Source organism: Macaca fascicularis, chromosome 7 (genome assembly GCF_037993035.2).
Source record: "Macaca fascicularis isolate 582-1 chromosome 7, T2T-MFA8v1.1".
Classification (NCBI taxonomy): Eukaryota; Metazoa; Chordata; class Mammalia; order Primates; family Cercopithecidae; genus Macaca; species Macaca fascicularis.
The window spans coordinates 145,629,592-145,644,495 of NC_088381.1; the positions used below are offsets into that span (position 1 = coordinate 145,629,592).

Below are 14,904 nucleotides of genomic sequence, written 5' to 3' on the forward strand. Positions count from 1 at the left end.
ATAATTTTCTGTTTACTGCCAGAGACTGAGTTACATTATATACATCTTCAATCACATGTGCTTCATAAACATATGCAAATAGAGAGAGAGCCAGAGGAAGTGGGGACTGCTCGAGGGAGGAGAGAGATGGGGTGGGGGAGAGAGAGCGTGAATATTTAATTGTGCGAATGATCTGTTCACCATCCCAGGAGACAGGAATGTGCTATTCTCTTGGCTGGCCTGTTTCTACCTGCTTCTCATAGCATAAACGTCTCACTTCATCGAGTGTGAGTCTACAGTTTGGATATGTGTTTTTTGCACAACATGGTTCCTATACACAGACCAATGCCTTTATCTGACAAGCAACTGAAGAAAGAATAACTTGTCTTAATGCTAGACTGTCTGTTGGATTTACCAAATGACAGTATGTTGGTTTCTGTAGGTCACATTTAACATACATTGTAGAAAATTTAAGGTTAACAGTGGTAATCTTACCCAGTGGTATTTTTTAATTATGTAAGATTTCTATTATACATTAAATTTAGAACCTAGGCTGGGCACAGTGGCTCATGCCTGTAATCCCAGCACTTTGGGAGGCCAAGGCAGGCAGATCACCTGAGGTCAGGAGTTCAAGACCAGCCTGACCAACATGGAGAACCCCCATATCTACTAAAAATACAAAATTAGCCAGGCGTGGCGGTGCATGCCTGTAATCCCAGCTACTCAGAAGGCTGAGGCAGGAGAATCGCTTGAACCCGGAAGGTGGAGGTTGCAGTGGCTATTCTGGTCATCCAGATGGCAGAAACCTTCTGTACTGATGTCTCTTTTTTTATCCTCGATGGGTTCTAGAGGGAAATTCTGGTCTGTGGCCAGGACCTGTCGGACAGTCATGTTAAGACTGAGATTGTGCCATTGCACTGCACTCCAGCCTGGGCAACGAGTGAAACTCTGTCTGAAAAAAAAAAGAACCTAGCTTACATGTAAGAGATCAATCCATAATTTTCACTCATTTAAAAAACCCTATTACCATATGAACTCAATATTCAATACCAGTAATTTAAAAAGGGGGCAGGACAAAGGAGACATGTAAATTTAATAATATGCATTGCAAACAGTAGGTACCAAACTGGCTTCCAGCCAGTCCTCCACACAAGGAAGTTAGGATGTTTCAAAGAGCCCATATAATAAAACAATTTTGGCACATGTTTCTAGAAAGGAGCACTTAATTCTCTTTTAAATACCAATATCCCTTTAGGAAGATGGTAGTCAATAGTATCTTCATTTTGTGAATGAGGAAACCGAGGTCCAGAGAACTGTAAAGTAACCTGGACCACAATATAGTGAGTCAAATTGTTGGGGATACAAAGATTAAAACTTGGCGTTGCCTACATTTTCCAAGCCGCCTACCCTCCGACAAAACAGCAGTGACTGGAATATCAAGAAATGTTCTCTCTTCTGTGAGACAGCCACAAAGAATACTTAGGGCAGAGCAGGGTGGTGTAGGGCAGAAACAGTTAGAGGGCTTCAATAGCATGAACAATACAGCAAAGAAAAACAGACAAAAAACCCTAATTCCAGATACACTAAACCCCAAAGACAGATATAGATCTTTAATTTAAAATCAAGTGAGTTTATTCATGGAGAAAACAGTAACAAAACACCCTTGGGACTTTTTTATTTCAACAATTAAAATTGCATTAAAAAGCCAACAGGGAGTTTAGAGACCGAAATGACATGTGGAGAAACTAAATTCCCCTTTCCTTGGGTTTACATACATTTATCTTTTAGGCAAGAGAGATAGTTGTGATTAATTTCTTTTCTAAGAGACAAGATTTTCCAGTCCCATTGTTTTCATGTGTAAAGGATTCTTCTGTGAGAGCCAGAGAAGATCAAAGAATTTGATGATGACTGAGGGAGTTAAGAAGATGAGACTAATAGCTGGTTCACGGAACCACAATTTCACCATAAATTACCAGATGCAGTGGAAGGAAGGGTACTGTATTTCCCATTAATAAAATCTGAGGTATTTAAAGACTCTGCAGACATATAAATTCACTTCTACCTTCCTCAAAGGAAACGGCAGAGGCTGAGAAGGCTGTCGTGGAAGAACATACCTCCTTGGACTGACTTCTCAACATTACAGCCAACATGTAACTAGGATCAGACCATGTCAAACACTTCTCTGAGCAAAGTGGCTAATGAGTTTACTTCTGCATGGGTTCCAAGGCAACAGTGTGATCATCAATGAGTTCTTCCCTGTCTCTGTTTTTGGCTTATCTGGGTGCTGAAGTCCATGGCAATACGCAATAACATGGTCATTTATGGTAAGCAGGTGCCTGAGTAAAAGGATGGGATCTCCAAGTCTCAGCTGTCAGGGTTTATCCTGGCCCGTTTTACTTGGCTATTCTGGTCATCCAGATGGCAGAAACCTTCTGTACTGATGTCTCTTTTTTTATCCTCGATGGGTTCTAGAGGGAAATTCTGGTCTGTGGCCAGGACCTGTCGGACAGTCATGTTAACACGAGCAGTCTTCAAGTAGCTGGCACACACCTGCCAGTCCTCCATAGAACAGGGCTCTATCATTGAATCTCTGGGGAGGACGGCAGGGAGAGGTGCCTCTAGGCAGTGAGGCAGGCCTTCCCCATCTGGATTTGGAAGGACACGAGGGACTGCGTGGTTCAACAGGCGGCTGAAACCCGACATTATCATGATGTCACCACTGTGCATAAACATGGCCGTGGGGGCCTCATCCCTTTGAAGACCACCCAGGAGAAAGATGGCAGACTGTCCAAAGCTACAAAAAATAAGTAAAAACAACACGCAAGAGTAAGTTTTGTTTATTAACTATGACTGGGAAAGTTACTGCCAACTGTGTTATTTTCTAATTTCAACTTGATATTTATTGCTCCCAAATCCTCCTTTTAAAACTGTGCTAAGATCCTTCTCTTCTGGCTTGTGTCTATAAGTGACCAACTCATGACCTTCTACCTATACTTACAACAGCCCACAGAACTGCTGCAAAATAAAATCTGATGCAGTTAAAAAAGCAAATGAAGAACTTAGCTTTAACATTATCCATTTAAGTTTTATTGATGCTTTTTTTTAAAGACAGAGTCTTATTTCGTCACCCAGGCTGGAGTGGCTGGAGTGCAGTGGCGCGATCTCGGCTCACTGCAACCTCAGCCTCCTGGGTTCAAGTGATTCTCGTGCCTCAGCCTCCGGAGTAGCTGGGATTACAGGCATGTGCCACCACGCCTAATTTTTGTATTTTAGTAGAGACAGGGTTTTACCATGTTGGCCAGGCTGGTCTCAAACTCCTGACCTCAAGTGATCCACTGGCCTCGGCCTCCCAAAGTACTGGGATTACAGGCATGAGCCACCATGCCCAGCCTATTGATGTGTCTTTGAGTCTTTCAATAAAATCATTTGAGTTCTTTACTATGTTTACCATTCTTCATTTTAAAGATAAGGCAATTAATAAAAGGCACTTTGCTGAGATACAGGTGCAAAACTTGGCACAAATTTAAACTTACTTTTAGGGAGACAAGGAGAATAAACCACTCAGGCTTTTGTGCTTTGCTCTATATTTTGCTCTTCTATCCCAAAGGTCACTCACTTTGCTTTTATGGCCTTCCACTTGTCTATTCCACAGAGCACTGATAATACCTTTCATTATAAAAAGTGGGCTATGGCCAGGTGCGGTGGCTCACACCTGTAATCTCAGCACTTTGGGAGGCCAAAGTGGGCGGATTCAGGAGTTCACGACCAGCCTGGGCAACACGGTGAAACCCCATCTCTACTAAAATACAAAAAAAAAAAATTAGCTGGACATGGTGGTGTGCACCTGTAGTCTCAGCTACTCAGGAGGCTAAGGCAGGAGAATCGCTTGAACCCGGGAGGTGGCGGTTGCAGTGAGTTGAGACCACGCCATTGTACTCCAGCCTGGGTGACAGAATGAGACTCCGTCTCAAAAAAAAATAATAAAAAATAAAAATAAAACAAAAGGTAGGTTCCATGTGTCTTTTTTTTTTTTTTTTTTGGTGACAGAGTCTTGCTCTGTCGCCCAGGCTGGAGTGCAGTGGCCGGATCTCAGCTCACTGCAAGCTCCGCCTCCTGGGTTCACGCCATTCTTCTGCCTCAGCCTCCCGAGTAGCTGGGACTACAGGTGCCTGCCACCTCACCCAGCTAGTTTTTTGTATTTTTTAGTAGAGACGGGGTTTCACCGTGTTAGCCAGGATGGTCTCGATCTCCTGACCTTGTGATCCACCCGTCTTGGCCTCCCAAAGTGCTGGGATTACAGGCATGAGCCACCGCACCCGGCAGTTTCATGTGTCTTAAACAGAGATAGTAACTATAATTTGTTAAAATTCCCAGAAGTGGAAGATTATAGTCCAGCCATTTTTTAAAAAGTTAAATACCTGTATTTATTTTAGAGTAAAATGCCTTAGAAAAAAGAATTAAATGATAAAAAGTAATCCCAAATCCCTGGAACTCACTCACCTGAATGACAGCAAGGGTTTGGAGTGATCTAGCTCAGATCTGTCTACGTGGATTCCCAGTGTGGAGTCCAGGCGGTAGTAATTCAGGATCCCTGCTTCGGCTCGGAAACCCTGAAATCCACAGGCAGCGGCTACTTGCTCTGAGAGGAAAGCCAGGTCAGAAGGGAAAGGTGTGTAATGATCTGCTGAGTATTTCTTTGGTAAATGTAGAGAGAATAAGAAAAATAAACAATGATCTCAGGAATATAGGAAACTGTGGCATAAGATTAATTACCACTTTAATCTTACTTACAAAGTCACATTAACATATTAACACAGCAATATCTATCCATCTTTTTTTTTTTTTTTTTTTTTTTTTTTTTAAAGACAGGGTCTCATTCTGTTGTCCAGGCTAAAGTCCAGTGGTGTGATCATGGCTCACTGTAGCCTAGACCTCCTGGGCTCAGTGATCCTCCTACCTCAGTCTCCCAAGTAGGTAGGACCACAGGTGCATGCCACCATGCCTGGCTAATTTTTTTTTTTTTTGGCAGAGGCAGGGTCTCCCTATGTTGCCTAGACTGGTCTCAAACGATCCTCCTGCCTCAGTCTCCCAAAGCATTGTGATTACAGACATTAAGCCACCATCCATTCTTGAGGTATCCAATGATCTAATAATGAATCATTCAAGAACCCAAGCACTGTTATATAACAGGCACTGTGCTATATACGGCATTGAGTCTATACATGAAGCAATTACTCCACCACCCTCTAGTTAGTATAGTATACTCTATCTGTAAATGAGATAGTTCTGTTAGGGTAAAAAGGCAACTCAAAACTGTCACTGCCAAGAGGTGCCCAAGGAAACACAATGACTAAATATAATGTAGTATCCTGGGTAAGATCCTGGATATTAGAAAATTAGATATAAGAACAAAGCTATTAGCTAAAAACTAAGGAAATCTAAATGAAGTATAAATGCTGCTGTTGCTGGGCGCGGTGGCTCAAGCCTGTAATCCCAGCACTTTGGGAGGCCGAGGCGGGCGGATCACAAGGTCAGGAGATCGAGACCACAGTGAAACCCCGTCTCTACTAAAAATACAAAAAAAAAATTAGCCGGGCGCGGTGGCGGGCGCCTGTAGTCCTAGCTACTCAGGAGGCTGAGGCAGGAGAATGGCATGAACCCAGGAGGCGGAGCTTGCAGTGAGCCGAGATCGCGCCACTGCACTCCAGCCTGGGCAACAGCGTGAGACTCTGTCTCAAAAAAAAAAAAAAAAAAAAAAAAAAAAAAAAAATGCTGCTGTTACAGTAATGTATTACTATTGGTTAACTATTTGAGACAAAGGTAAAATCTAAAACTATTCTAAACTAAAAAGTTAATTTATAAAAAGGCAACTAAAATACTATAGCCAGTTTGGTTTTGGACCTCTCAGCTTGCAACATGGCTTAGTGGCAATTTGACTGGTCAATCTGATGGGATAATAAAATTCATTCCTCTTGAGATACTTAAAGAGAGATTTTTTTTTCTTTTTTGAGACAGAGTCTTGCTCTGTTGCCCAGGCTGGAGTGCAGTGGTGCAATCTTGGCTCATTGCAACCTCCACCTCCTGGGTCCAAGTAATCCTCCCACTTCAGCCTCTTAAGTAGCTGGGACTGTAGGTGTGTGCCACTAGGCCCGGCAAACTTTTGTATTTTTTGCAGAGACAGGGTTGTGCCACGTTGCCCAGGCTGGCAGCAAACTCCTGACCTTAAGTGATCCGCCCACCTCAGCTTCCCAAAGTGCTGGCATTACAGATGTGAGCCGCGGCACCTGGCCCAGTTGAGACTTTTTTTAAGGAAATAAAAGAAAGGGATCCTCCCACAAATGTATAATCTTGATATCTTAAGCGTGGCCAGGAAGAAATACAACTATGTGGGCTAAAGAAGCCTATAAACAGAAAACAAAAGATTTAAGAAAACCTGAATACCTTACTGTCCCAGTTATAATGGTAGCCTAGGGTCACCCAACGCAGTTTCTCCAGTAAACTTCGGGGTCTCCGTTTGGTCACTTCTTTATACCTGCAAAGATTGGTGACAGAAGAGCATTTATTCATGTAAAATTGCAGCAATAGCCGTTTGTATAGACTCTGGAGTTAAATTTAGTATTACATGGTATAAGCTGTTAGCCAAGACTCAGTAGGAGAATTTAGAAGAGATAAATCAGTAGACCACAAATACATTAACAGAGAAAAACATGTTAGCACTTCCAATTTATACTCCTTCGTTCTAAATCCGCTGCGGAATGGGGTCAACTTTAAATCACAAGTCTCCAGCATCTCGGTAACGATAAAGAAAGAATGACAACAATGACAAGAGAAATGTCTTTACCAGTCCATGCGAAATGGTACCAAGAGCACTATGGGCAACCAAAAATATGACTTACAGAACATTTTCAGTTTGGTTTGCTAAAAGTAGGGTATGGTTAATCACAATGATTTCTATGTTTCTATAATGATGGTGGTGTCCCAGAATTGCAGGTTGGGAAAAAAAAGTTTAGCAAAATATAGTGTATAGTACAATAAAAAATAACTGGTTTAACATGACTTCTTTAACTCTGTATAACATAGCTTAGATAACCGAGGCTTAGCTAACAATTAAGGCAACACTGTAACTGATTGGGTTTCTGACATACCGTTGTTCAAACCACAGGTTTCTGTAAAAATGAGAGGTGCTCTTTCTGCAATTACATCTTGTCTGATCGAATCTATGTGATTAACTACTCTTTTTTTCTTCTTTTTTTTTTTTTTTTAGAGATGGAATTTCGCTCTTGTTGCCCAGGTTGGAGTGCAATGGTGCGATCTCGGCTCACCACAACCTCTGCCTCCCAGGTTCAAGCAATTCTCCTGCCTCAGCCTCCTGAGTAGCTGGGATTACAGGCATGCACCACCACACCCGGCTAATTTTGTATTTTTAGTAGAGACGGGGTTTCTCCATGTGAGGCTGGTCTCAAACTCCTGACCTCAGGTGATCCGCCTGCCTTGGCCTCCCAAAGTGCTGGGATTACAGGTGTAAGCCACTGTGCCCGGCCCACTACTCCTTTTCTAAAGAGGAAGCTTGTTTGGCTCACCTCCAAATATCTAAAAATATGAGAATGGTAGGTCTAATGATTTAATTTTTCTCTGTTATTTACATCATTGATCAATCAAATTTTTTTTTGTCCAAAAACTATGGCTGTTTAAGAAAAGGAAAATATCATATTTCTTAAAGGAATCTGTGACAGGAAATGACAAATATAAGAATAGAAAGTCTAAGGAGAAATTAGAGGGAAACTGAATGCAGTATAAAATCTAGTACTAAAGTAAATAGCACACTTTGAGGCGCACGAAATTAAGAAAGAGGAGAGCTCAAAGTCAGCTGTCAAATCAGTTGCGGCTTCTTGGCAGAGGGGAGTTGAGCACGGCACTGAAGAATGGGCAGCATTTAAACAGGGAGTGATGCAATAGGCAATATAGGCACACAGCACAAGCAAAAGCAAAGGATTTACTGAGGCCCACACTGTTAAGTGGCACTCATCTTGATGTTTGACAAAGAGTGATAGAAGCTATCTGTCCTCACAGAGTTTACATTCTAAGAAGGACATCATGACACATACATACATCAAGACCAGCAGATAAAAAGGAATGGACAAACACTGATTTATTTAGGACAGGTGTGCAGAAAAGAGACATAGCAGACTTGACTGATGGTCTGCTTACAAAGATGGTCCTTGGCAAGGTTCACACAATTCTCTGGAACTGTTAAGAGTGGCTTATTGCACCTAACCTGTGCAAACAATATGGCTCATGGTCAACAGCTGCTTTGCTTCTGGGAGTTTGTGACTTTGGCATGTGTCAGGCAGAGGCTGCCTACATGACAAGCTCCTAGTAAAAACCTAGGCACTGAGCTTCTTTGGTAGACATTTCACAGATTTTGTTACAATCCATTGTCATATCCTGTGTGACTTCCTTGGGAGAGGACTTTGGATGCACGCACCTGGCTTTTCCTGGACTTTGCTCCAGGCCCCTTTCCCTTTGCTGATCTTGCTTTGTATGCTTTCACTGTGATGAATCTCATCTGTGAGTATGACCGTATGCTGAGTCCTGTTTGAGTCCTCCTGACAAACCATCAGATTTGGGTGTGGTTTTGGGGACTCCCTGACACAACAGGAGACAGACAACTAATAATTTAGGGAAAAACACAAGGCTTGGCCACTGACAGCAACTAGCTGATTTGAACAATTACAATATGGATAACAATCACATATTATTTAATATTTGTGCATAAAAACTGAAAAATGAAAAAATGTAATGCAGTTATTAACACAACTTGAGGTCTACCAATGTTTATTCAGCTAAAGGTACAAATCAAAGAATTCCCTCATGTTCTCCTCTAGAGAACATGTTCTATTTTAGTAGCCTGAGACAGAAAAATAAGTATGACTCATGTGGACTTTGTGGTTAATGGCAATATAGATGTAGTTCCAGAGTTACATAAGCACCCTACAGAGGTGATCCATTCTATTTCTCTTTCAAATATATTACTTTGTAGCCAATTCCTTATTTTAAGGTAATCTCTAGGATACAAGAAAATGATGTTGAAGAAAAGGATGATGATGATCATATGAATATTGAATCTATGTGTTTTTGAGGAAGGGGAAAAAAAGAGATGGTAGAAGTGGTAGAAAAAGATGAAAGAAGTTGGTCATCTGAGACTGGAATCCAGAACTCAAAATAGATGGCACCCTGAGTATTTAAATGGCAAAGAGTCTTTTCAAAAATTTTATTTTTTGGAGACAGCTTCTTGCTTTGTTACCCAGGTTGAAGGGCAGTGGCATGATTTTGGCTCACTGCAACCTCCACCTCCCAGATTGAAGTGATTCTCCTACCTAAGCCACCCAAGTAGCTGTGATTACAGGCATGCACTACCACACCTAGCTAATTTTTGTATTTTTAGTAGAGACGGGGTTTCACCTTGTTGGCCAGACTCGTCTCGAACTCCTGACCTCAGGTGATTCACCCGCCTCAGCCTCCCAAAGTGCTGGGATTACAGGTGTGAGCCACTGCGCCTGGCCTATTTTTATTGTTTAATTAAAACAAAAAAGAAAAATAGAGAGATGTAGTCTCACTATGTTATCCAGGATGATCTTGAACTCCTTACCTCAAGCAATCCTTCTGCCCTGACCTCCCAGGGTGCCAAGTGAGCCACCACACCAAGCTGCAGTCTTTTTTTTTTTTTTTTTTTTTTTTTAAAAAAAAACAGTCCAGGGGTATTTTATTTTAACACCTATTATGCTAAGAATCCATAGCATAGAAAATAGGTTCCAGCAGCTCAGGCTCCTTCCCATTGGTTCTCACAAAGTGTGCTTCTCTGGGTGGAGCAGGCTGGCACTTCAGTTGAACCCAGGTACCTTTCTCTTTGGCTTCCTTTTCTGATCATTTTCCTTCACATGCTTCAGGAAGCTATCTCAGCTCTTAGAGTGCTTAATGTGCTCAATACGCACATTAATTCTCTTGGCAAGAATCTTGCCCTCAACTTACTTGTTCACAACAATGCAAACAGCATGCTGGGGAACACCGTAGACTCTTTCAGTTTTGCCATGGCAACACTTGCGGGGCATTCCTTTTTGAACAGTACCCATTTCCATTCCCTTAATGTCGACAATATCATCCTCCTCTTTTTTTTTTTTTTTGAGATGGAGTCTTGCTCTGTTGCCTAGGCTGGAGTGCAGTGGTGCAATCTCGGCTCACCGCAGCCTCCACCTCCCAAGTTCCAGCGATTTTCCTGCCTCAGCCTCCCGAGTAGCTGGGATTACAGATATGCACCATCACACCCAGCTAATTTTTGTATTTTTAGTAGAGACAGGGTTTCACCATGTTGCCCAGGCTGGTCTTGAACTCCTGACCTCAGGTGATCCAACCGCCTCAGCCTCCCAAAGTGCTGGGATTATAGGCATGAGCCACTGCGCCCAGCTGACAATATCATCTTTCTTATAGATATGCATATACATGGCCAAAAGAACAACTCTGTTTTCTAAAAGGCCTAGAAAACATCAGTCAGGTACCTTTCTTCTTTCCCTTTGTGTTTGTCATTTTGGCAAATGACTGGAAGATGGCAGTTCCAGCTGAAAGGCGGAAAGAGTCTTAAGAGCTCTACAGAAAGCCTTTAACAGAACCTGTCTGTATCCCACTTAATTTTTGCCCAGTGTTTTTCGAACTTTAATGTACATCAGAATCATCTAGAAGGCTTGTTGAAACTCACATGGCTGGGTCCAGGCCTACAAATTCTTATTCAGCAGGTCTGGGGTGGGGCCTGAGAACTGCATTTCTAATAAGTTCCCAAATGATACTTATGCTGCTGGTCCAGGAACTACACTTTGAAAAACACTATTCTAGCCCAAACTAAAAAACAAAACACAATACCTTCCATTTCTTTCTAGCTCAATAACAGATTGTTTTATTCTTTTTCTTTTTTTTTTTTTGAGATGGAGTTTTGCTTTTGTTGCCCAAGCTGGAGTGCAATGGCGCGATCTCAGCTCACTGCAACCTCCGCCTCCCAGGTTCATGTGATTCTTCTGCCTCAGCCTCCCAAGGAGCTGGGAAAACAGGCATGCACCACCTGTATTTTTAGTAGAGATGGGGTTTCACCATATTGGCCAGGTTGGTTTTGAACCCTTGACCTCAGGTGATCCACCCACCTCGGCCTCCTAACAGTCATAGCTTGCTGCAGGCTCATGCAATCCTCCCCACCTCAGCCTACTGAGTAGCTAGAACTACAGGTGTGTGCTACCATGCCCAGCTAATTTTTAATTTTTTTGTAGAGACGGGGTCTCTCTATGTTGCCCAGGCTGGTCTTGAACTTCTAGTTTCAATCAGTCCTTTGGCGTTGGCCTCCCAAAGTATCGGGATTACAGACATGAGCCACCGTGCCCAGCCTCATTTTATGAAGAATCCATATTATCATATCAATGTCAGACTGATCTGAAACAATAAACGTAACAATAATGCAGCTTTGGAAATAATTCAAAAGGTGACAGTATTTTAGACATCCGATATGGCCGCAGCAAACTGCTTTTCCACCAAAAGATTTAGTCTAATATTCAAGAACAGAGTAATATAATAATAATGATAATTAACACAGGTTTATGTTATTAACAATAAAAATTATCAAAATTATAGTGACAGCATGAACAGAATCATACTGTAATACACCTTTTCTAATTTAGTTCCTTTTCTAAGAAGCCAAAATAACATCTCTCACTGGGCACGGTGGCTCACGCCTGTAATCCCAGCACTTTGGGAGGCTGAGGTGGGCGGATCACTTAAGGTTAGGAGTTCAATACCAGCCTGGCCAACATGGTGACACCCTGTATCTACTAAAAAACCAAAAACTAGCCAGGTATGGTGGTGGGTGCCTGTAATCCCAGCTACTCAGGAAGCTGAGGTATGAGAATTGCTTGAACCCAGGAGGATGCAGTGGGCCAAGATCATGCCACTGTACTCCAGCCTGGGTGACAGAGTAAGACTCCATCTTAAAAAAAACAAAGGACTCTAACTGTGTGATTACAAGAAAGGCTTTGGGCTGGGGATGGTGGCTCACGCTTGTAACCCTAGCACTTTGGGAGGCTGAAGTGGGTGAACTGCCTGAGCTCAGGAGTTGGAGACCAGCCTAGGCAACATGGTGAAACCTCATCTCTACTAAAAACACAAAAAATTAGCCAGGCATGGTGGTGCACGCCTATAGTCCCAGCTACTTGGGAGGCTGAGGCAGCAGCCTGGGAGGAGAAGGTTGCAGTAGGCCAAGATTGTGCCACTGCACTCCAGCCTGGGCATAGAGTGAGACCCTGTCTCAGAAGAAAAAAAAAAAAAAAGGCTTTAAGTTTTTGAGTTATATTATAGAGGAGGACTGGTCCAAGGATGTAAAATAAGGCAGAGTTGAGTCTTACCTTGAAAAGCATTAAGTTCAGTCCTCATAACAAAAAGAAAAAAAGAATAGCTTAAAAACTTGCTTACTGCAAGAAAAATTCTGATCTTTGAGTGTCTATGCCATTTTGGGGGGAATGATATAAATATTTTTGTAATGTATTAAACCCATGTAAGTGCATTAGACCCTCATTTTATATCCTCTTATGAAAACTTGATTTCAATTCTTGCCTTTGTATTTTCTGAAAGGAAAGTAGCAACAACTGTTAATATCTGCCTTCAATACGTGAGAGCAGGACTGGCCAGCACTAAACATTTCTTGTCTTAGTACTATTTAGGGACCTCCCTGGTTAACCATGGGCCTCTTGGGTAATGAAAATTCCAAGATTTGTTCTTGAACACTGTGAACAGTAAGGCCAACACCATTTAACATGCTTCCGGATCATTTTTAAGCATAAAATACTGAGAGAATCACTGAAGGGAGTGGATTGTTCTCTTTTTAAACCTGACTTATCCAAAAGGAGGTCAAGAAGGATCAGTACCAATACAACTCTCACCTTGAAGAATGCAGGAAATATGCTGGCACCTAATACATCTTTATCCAATTATCCAAAAGAATGTTTCCAAGCAACCATGACCCTAATTATTGGGTCTCACTAAAAAAGAAACATGCTATGCTCCCTGCTGCCTTCTCCAGGCACTAGCAGAAGGATGATGGATGGGTGGGCTGGCCACCTTCTCCCCTGGTGAATGTGCTCATACAGCAGTTTGCTTGGTTTCTGTCACGGGTAAGCGCCTTATGTAAGTGTTGGCATTTTTCTTAGCAATCGTTTTTTTCTTTTTTGAGACGGAGTCTCGTTTTATCGCCAGGTTGGAGCGCAGTGTTTGTGATCTCGGCTCACTGCAACCTCCACCTCCTGGGTTCAAGTGATCCTCCTGCCTGGGCCTCTCTAGTAGCTGGGACTACAAGTGCGTGCCTCCACGCCCAGCTAATTTTTGTGTTTTTAGTAGAGATGGGGTTTCATCATGTTGGCCAGGATGGTCTCGATTTCTTGACCTTGTGATCCACCTGCCTTGGCCTCCCAAAGTGGTGGGATTACAGGCGTAAGCCACTATGCCCTGCCACTCCACTCTTTCAGGGTTTGAGTGCTTTCAGTTTTCTCTCCCTTCTCAACCTGACACTCCCAGTCACTCATTGCAAATGGATGTCCAACGCCACCGTAACTGCTAACATCCTTTTGCTATCTTGCAAATATTCAGTATTCTCTAACCCTCTAAACTGTCTTATCTAACCATCTTCTATTCTAAACCTTCACCATTCATCTCAAGTCCTTAGTTTTGTTCTTATTTCCTTCTACGTCAGTGAGAAAACAGAAGCCTGCTCAAATGATCCAATGAACAATTTCAACTTTCCTCTCCCACACCACTAAACTTCTCTAAATTTTCACCTGATCCTTCCTCCTGGTTTCAGAAGTGGTCCTACTTCTTTCTTCCAAAGCTAATTCTCTACCTATACTATATCCTATTTCCCTGACACAGCCTCTGAGGCCTTTCTCCATTAATAGAATGTTTCTTCTCATACTTTCAAGCCCTCTTCCGAACTTGTTTTTTTCCTCTTGGCCTTCAAACATGTTTAATATTCCTACATATTTAAGAACAAACAACAAAAACATTTTCTCTGTCATTTATGCAAGCTACCTTGCTTATACCTCACCTCCTTCTACCCCTTACCCATCTTTCCTTCCCTTTATAATTAAACTTTTAAATAATTCAACATTTGCCTTCCTCACTCTCTCCCCTCACCGTAATCTGAATTTTGTTCATACCACTACTGAATCTAGTTTTTCAGTTTCACTACACCAATTAACTGTCAAATCCTAGACCTATTTGACATGGCTGGCCCTTCTCTTCCTGAAACATTTTCCTGTCTTAGCCTCTAACAGCATTTCTTCTGTTTTTCCTCATATCCTTCTGGCTGCTTGGTGTCTTTTCCTGCTCTATTTTCTTCACCCTGTGCTGATGCTTCCTGGGGCCAACAGCCGTCTTTTCTATAGATGAGAAAGAAAAGTGAAAAGAAAGGAAGAAAGAAAATCACATCTATTTTCAGCGCTTCACTATGGCCTTCATGTGTAACCCCCTCATCTCATCTCTTTCTCTCCACATCCCTCTCACCCTTACGTTACTCCTAAGCTCAGTTCTGTATTTCCAAAATCATGCTGGACATCTCCACCTGGATACCCTATAGGCATTTCAAAAACAGTATGGCCCCAACTACACTAAGGATAGTCTCTGCTCATTCTTCTCTTCTTTCAATACTTATTTCCATTACAAGCCTTAGTATTACCCTCACTGCCATGTAGAAATCTGTAGATAATTTTTAACTTTTTCTTTTCTCTCACTTTTTATAATTGCTTGGTAACTAAGCTCTGTAGACAACATCTTTTTGAGGCCTTTACCATCTTTTGCATGGATTAAATCAGCCTCCCAGAGTGCTGGGATTACAGGTGTGAGCCA

At 42.2% G+C, this 14,904-nt stretch overlaps 1 protein-coding gene across 3 annotated transcripts in view; it reads right to left on the reverse strand.

The window, feature by feature from the left end:
* Positions 1-1,588: 1,588 nt before the first annotated feature.
* The window catches only part of ALKBH1 (alkB homolog 1, histone H2A dioxygenase), a 33,314-nt gene continuing 19,998 nt past the window's right edge, over positions 1,589-14,904 (reverse strand). Inside the window, exons 4-6 of one of the 3 annotated variants that reach the window (XR_012416042.1) lie at positions 6,421-6,511; positions 4,480-4,618; positions 1,589-2,773 (exon numbers count right to left, since the gene is read on the reverse strand). Coding sequence is in view for 2 of the 3 variants with exons in the window: in XM_005561911.4 (XP_005561968.3) it covers positions 2,344-2,773; positions 4,480-4,673; positions 6,421-6,511 (715 nt within the window). In the remaining variant the exon portion in view is untranslated. Of the gene's footprint in view, positions 2,774-4,479; positions 4,674-6,420; positions 6,512-11,506; positions 14,439-14,904 lie in introns of those variants that run through there. The other 2 variants (XM_005561911.4, XM_073997962.1) reach the window with 2 other exon arrangements.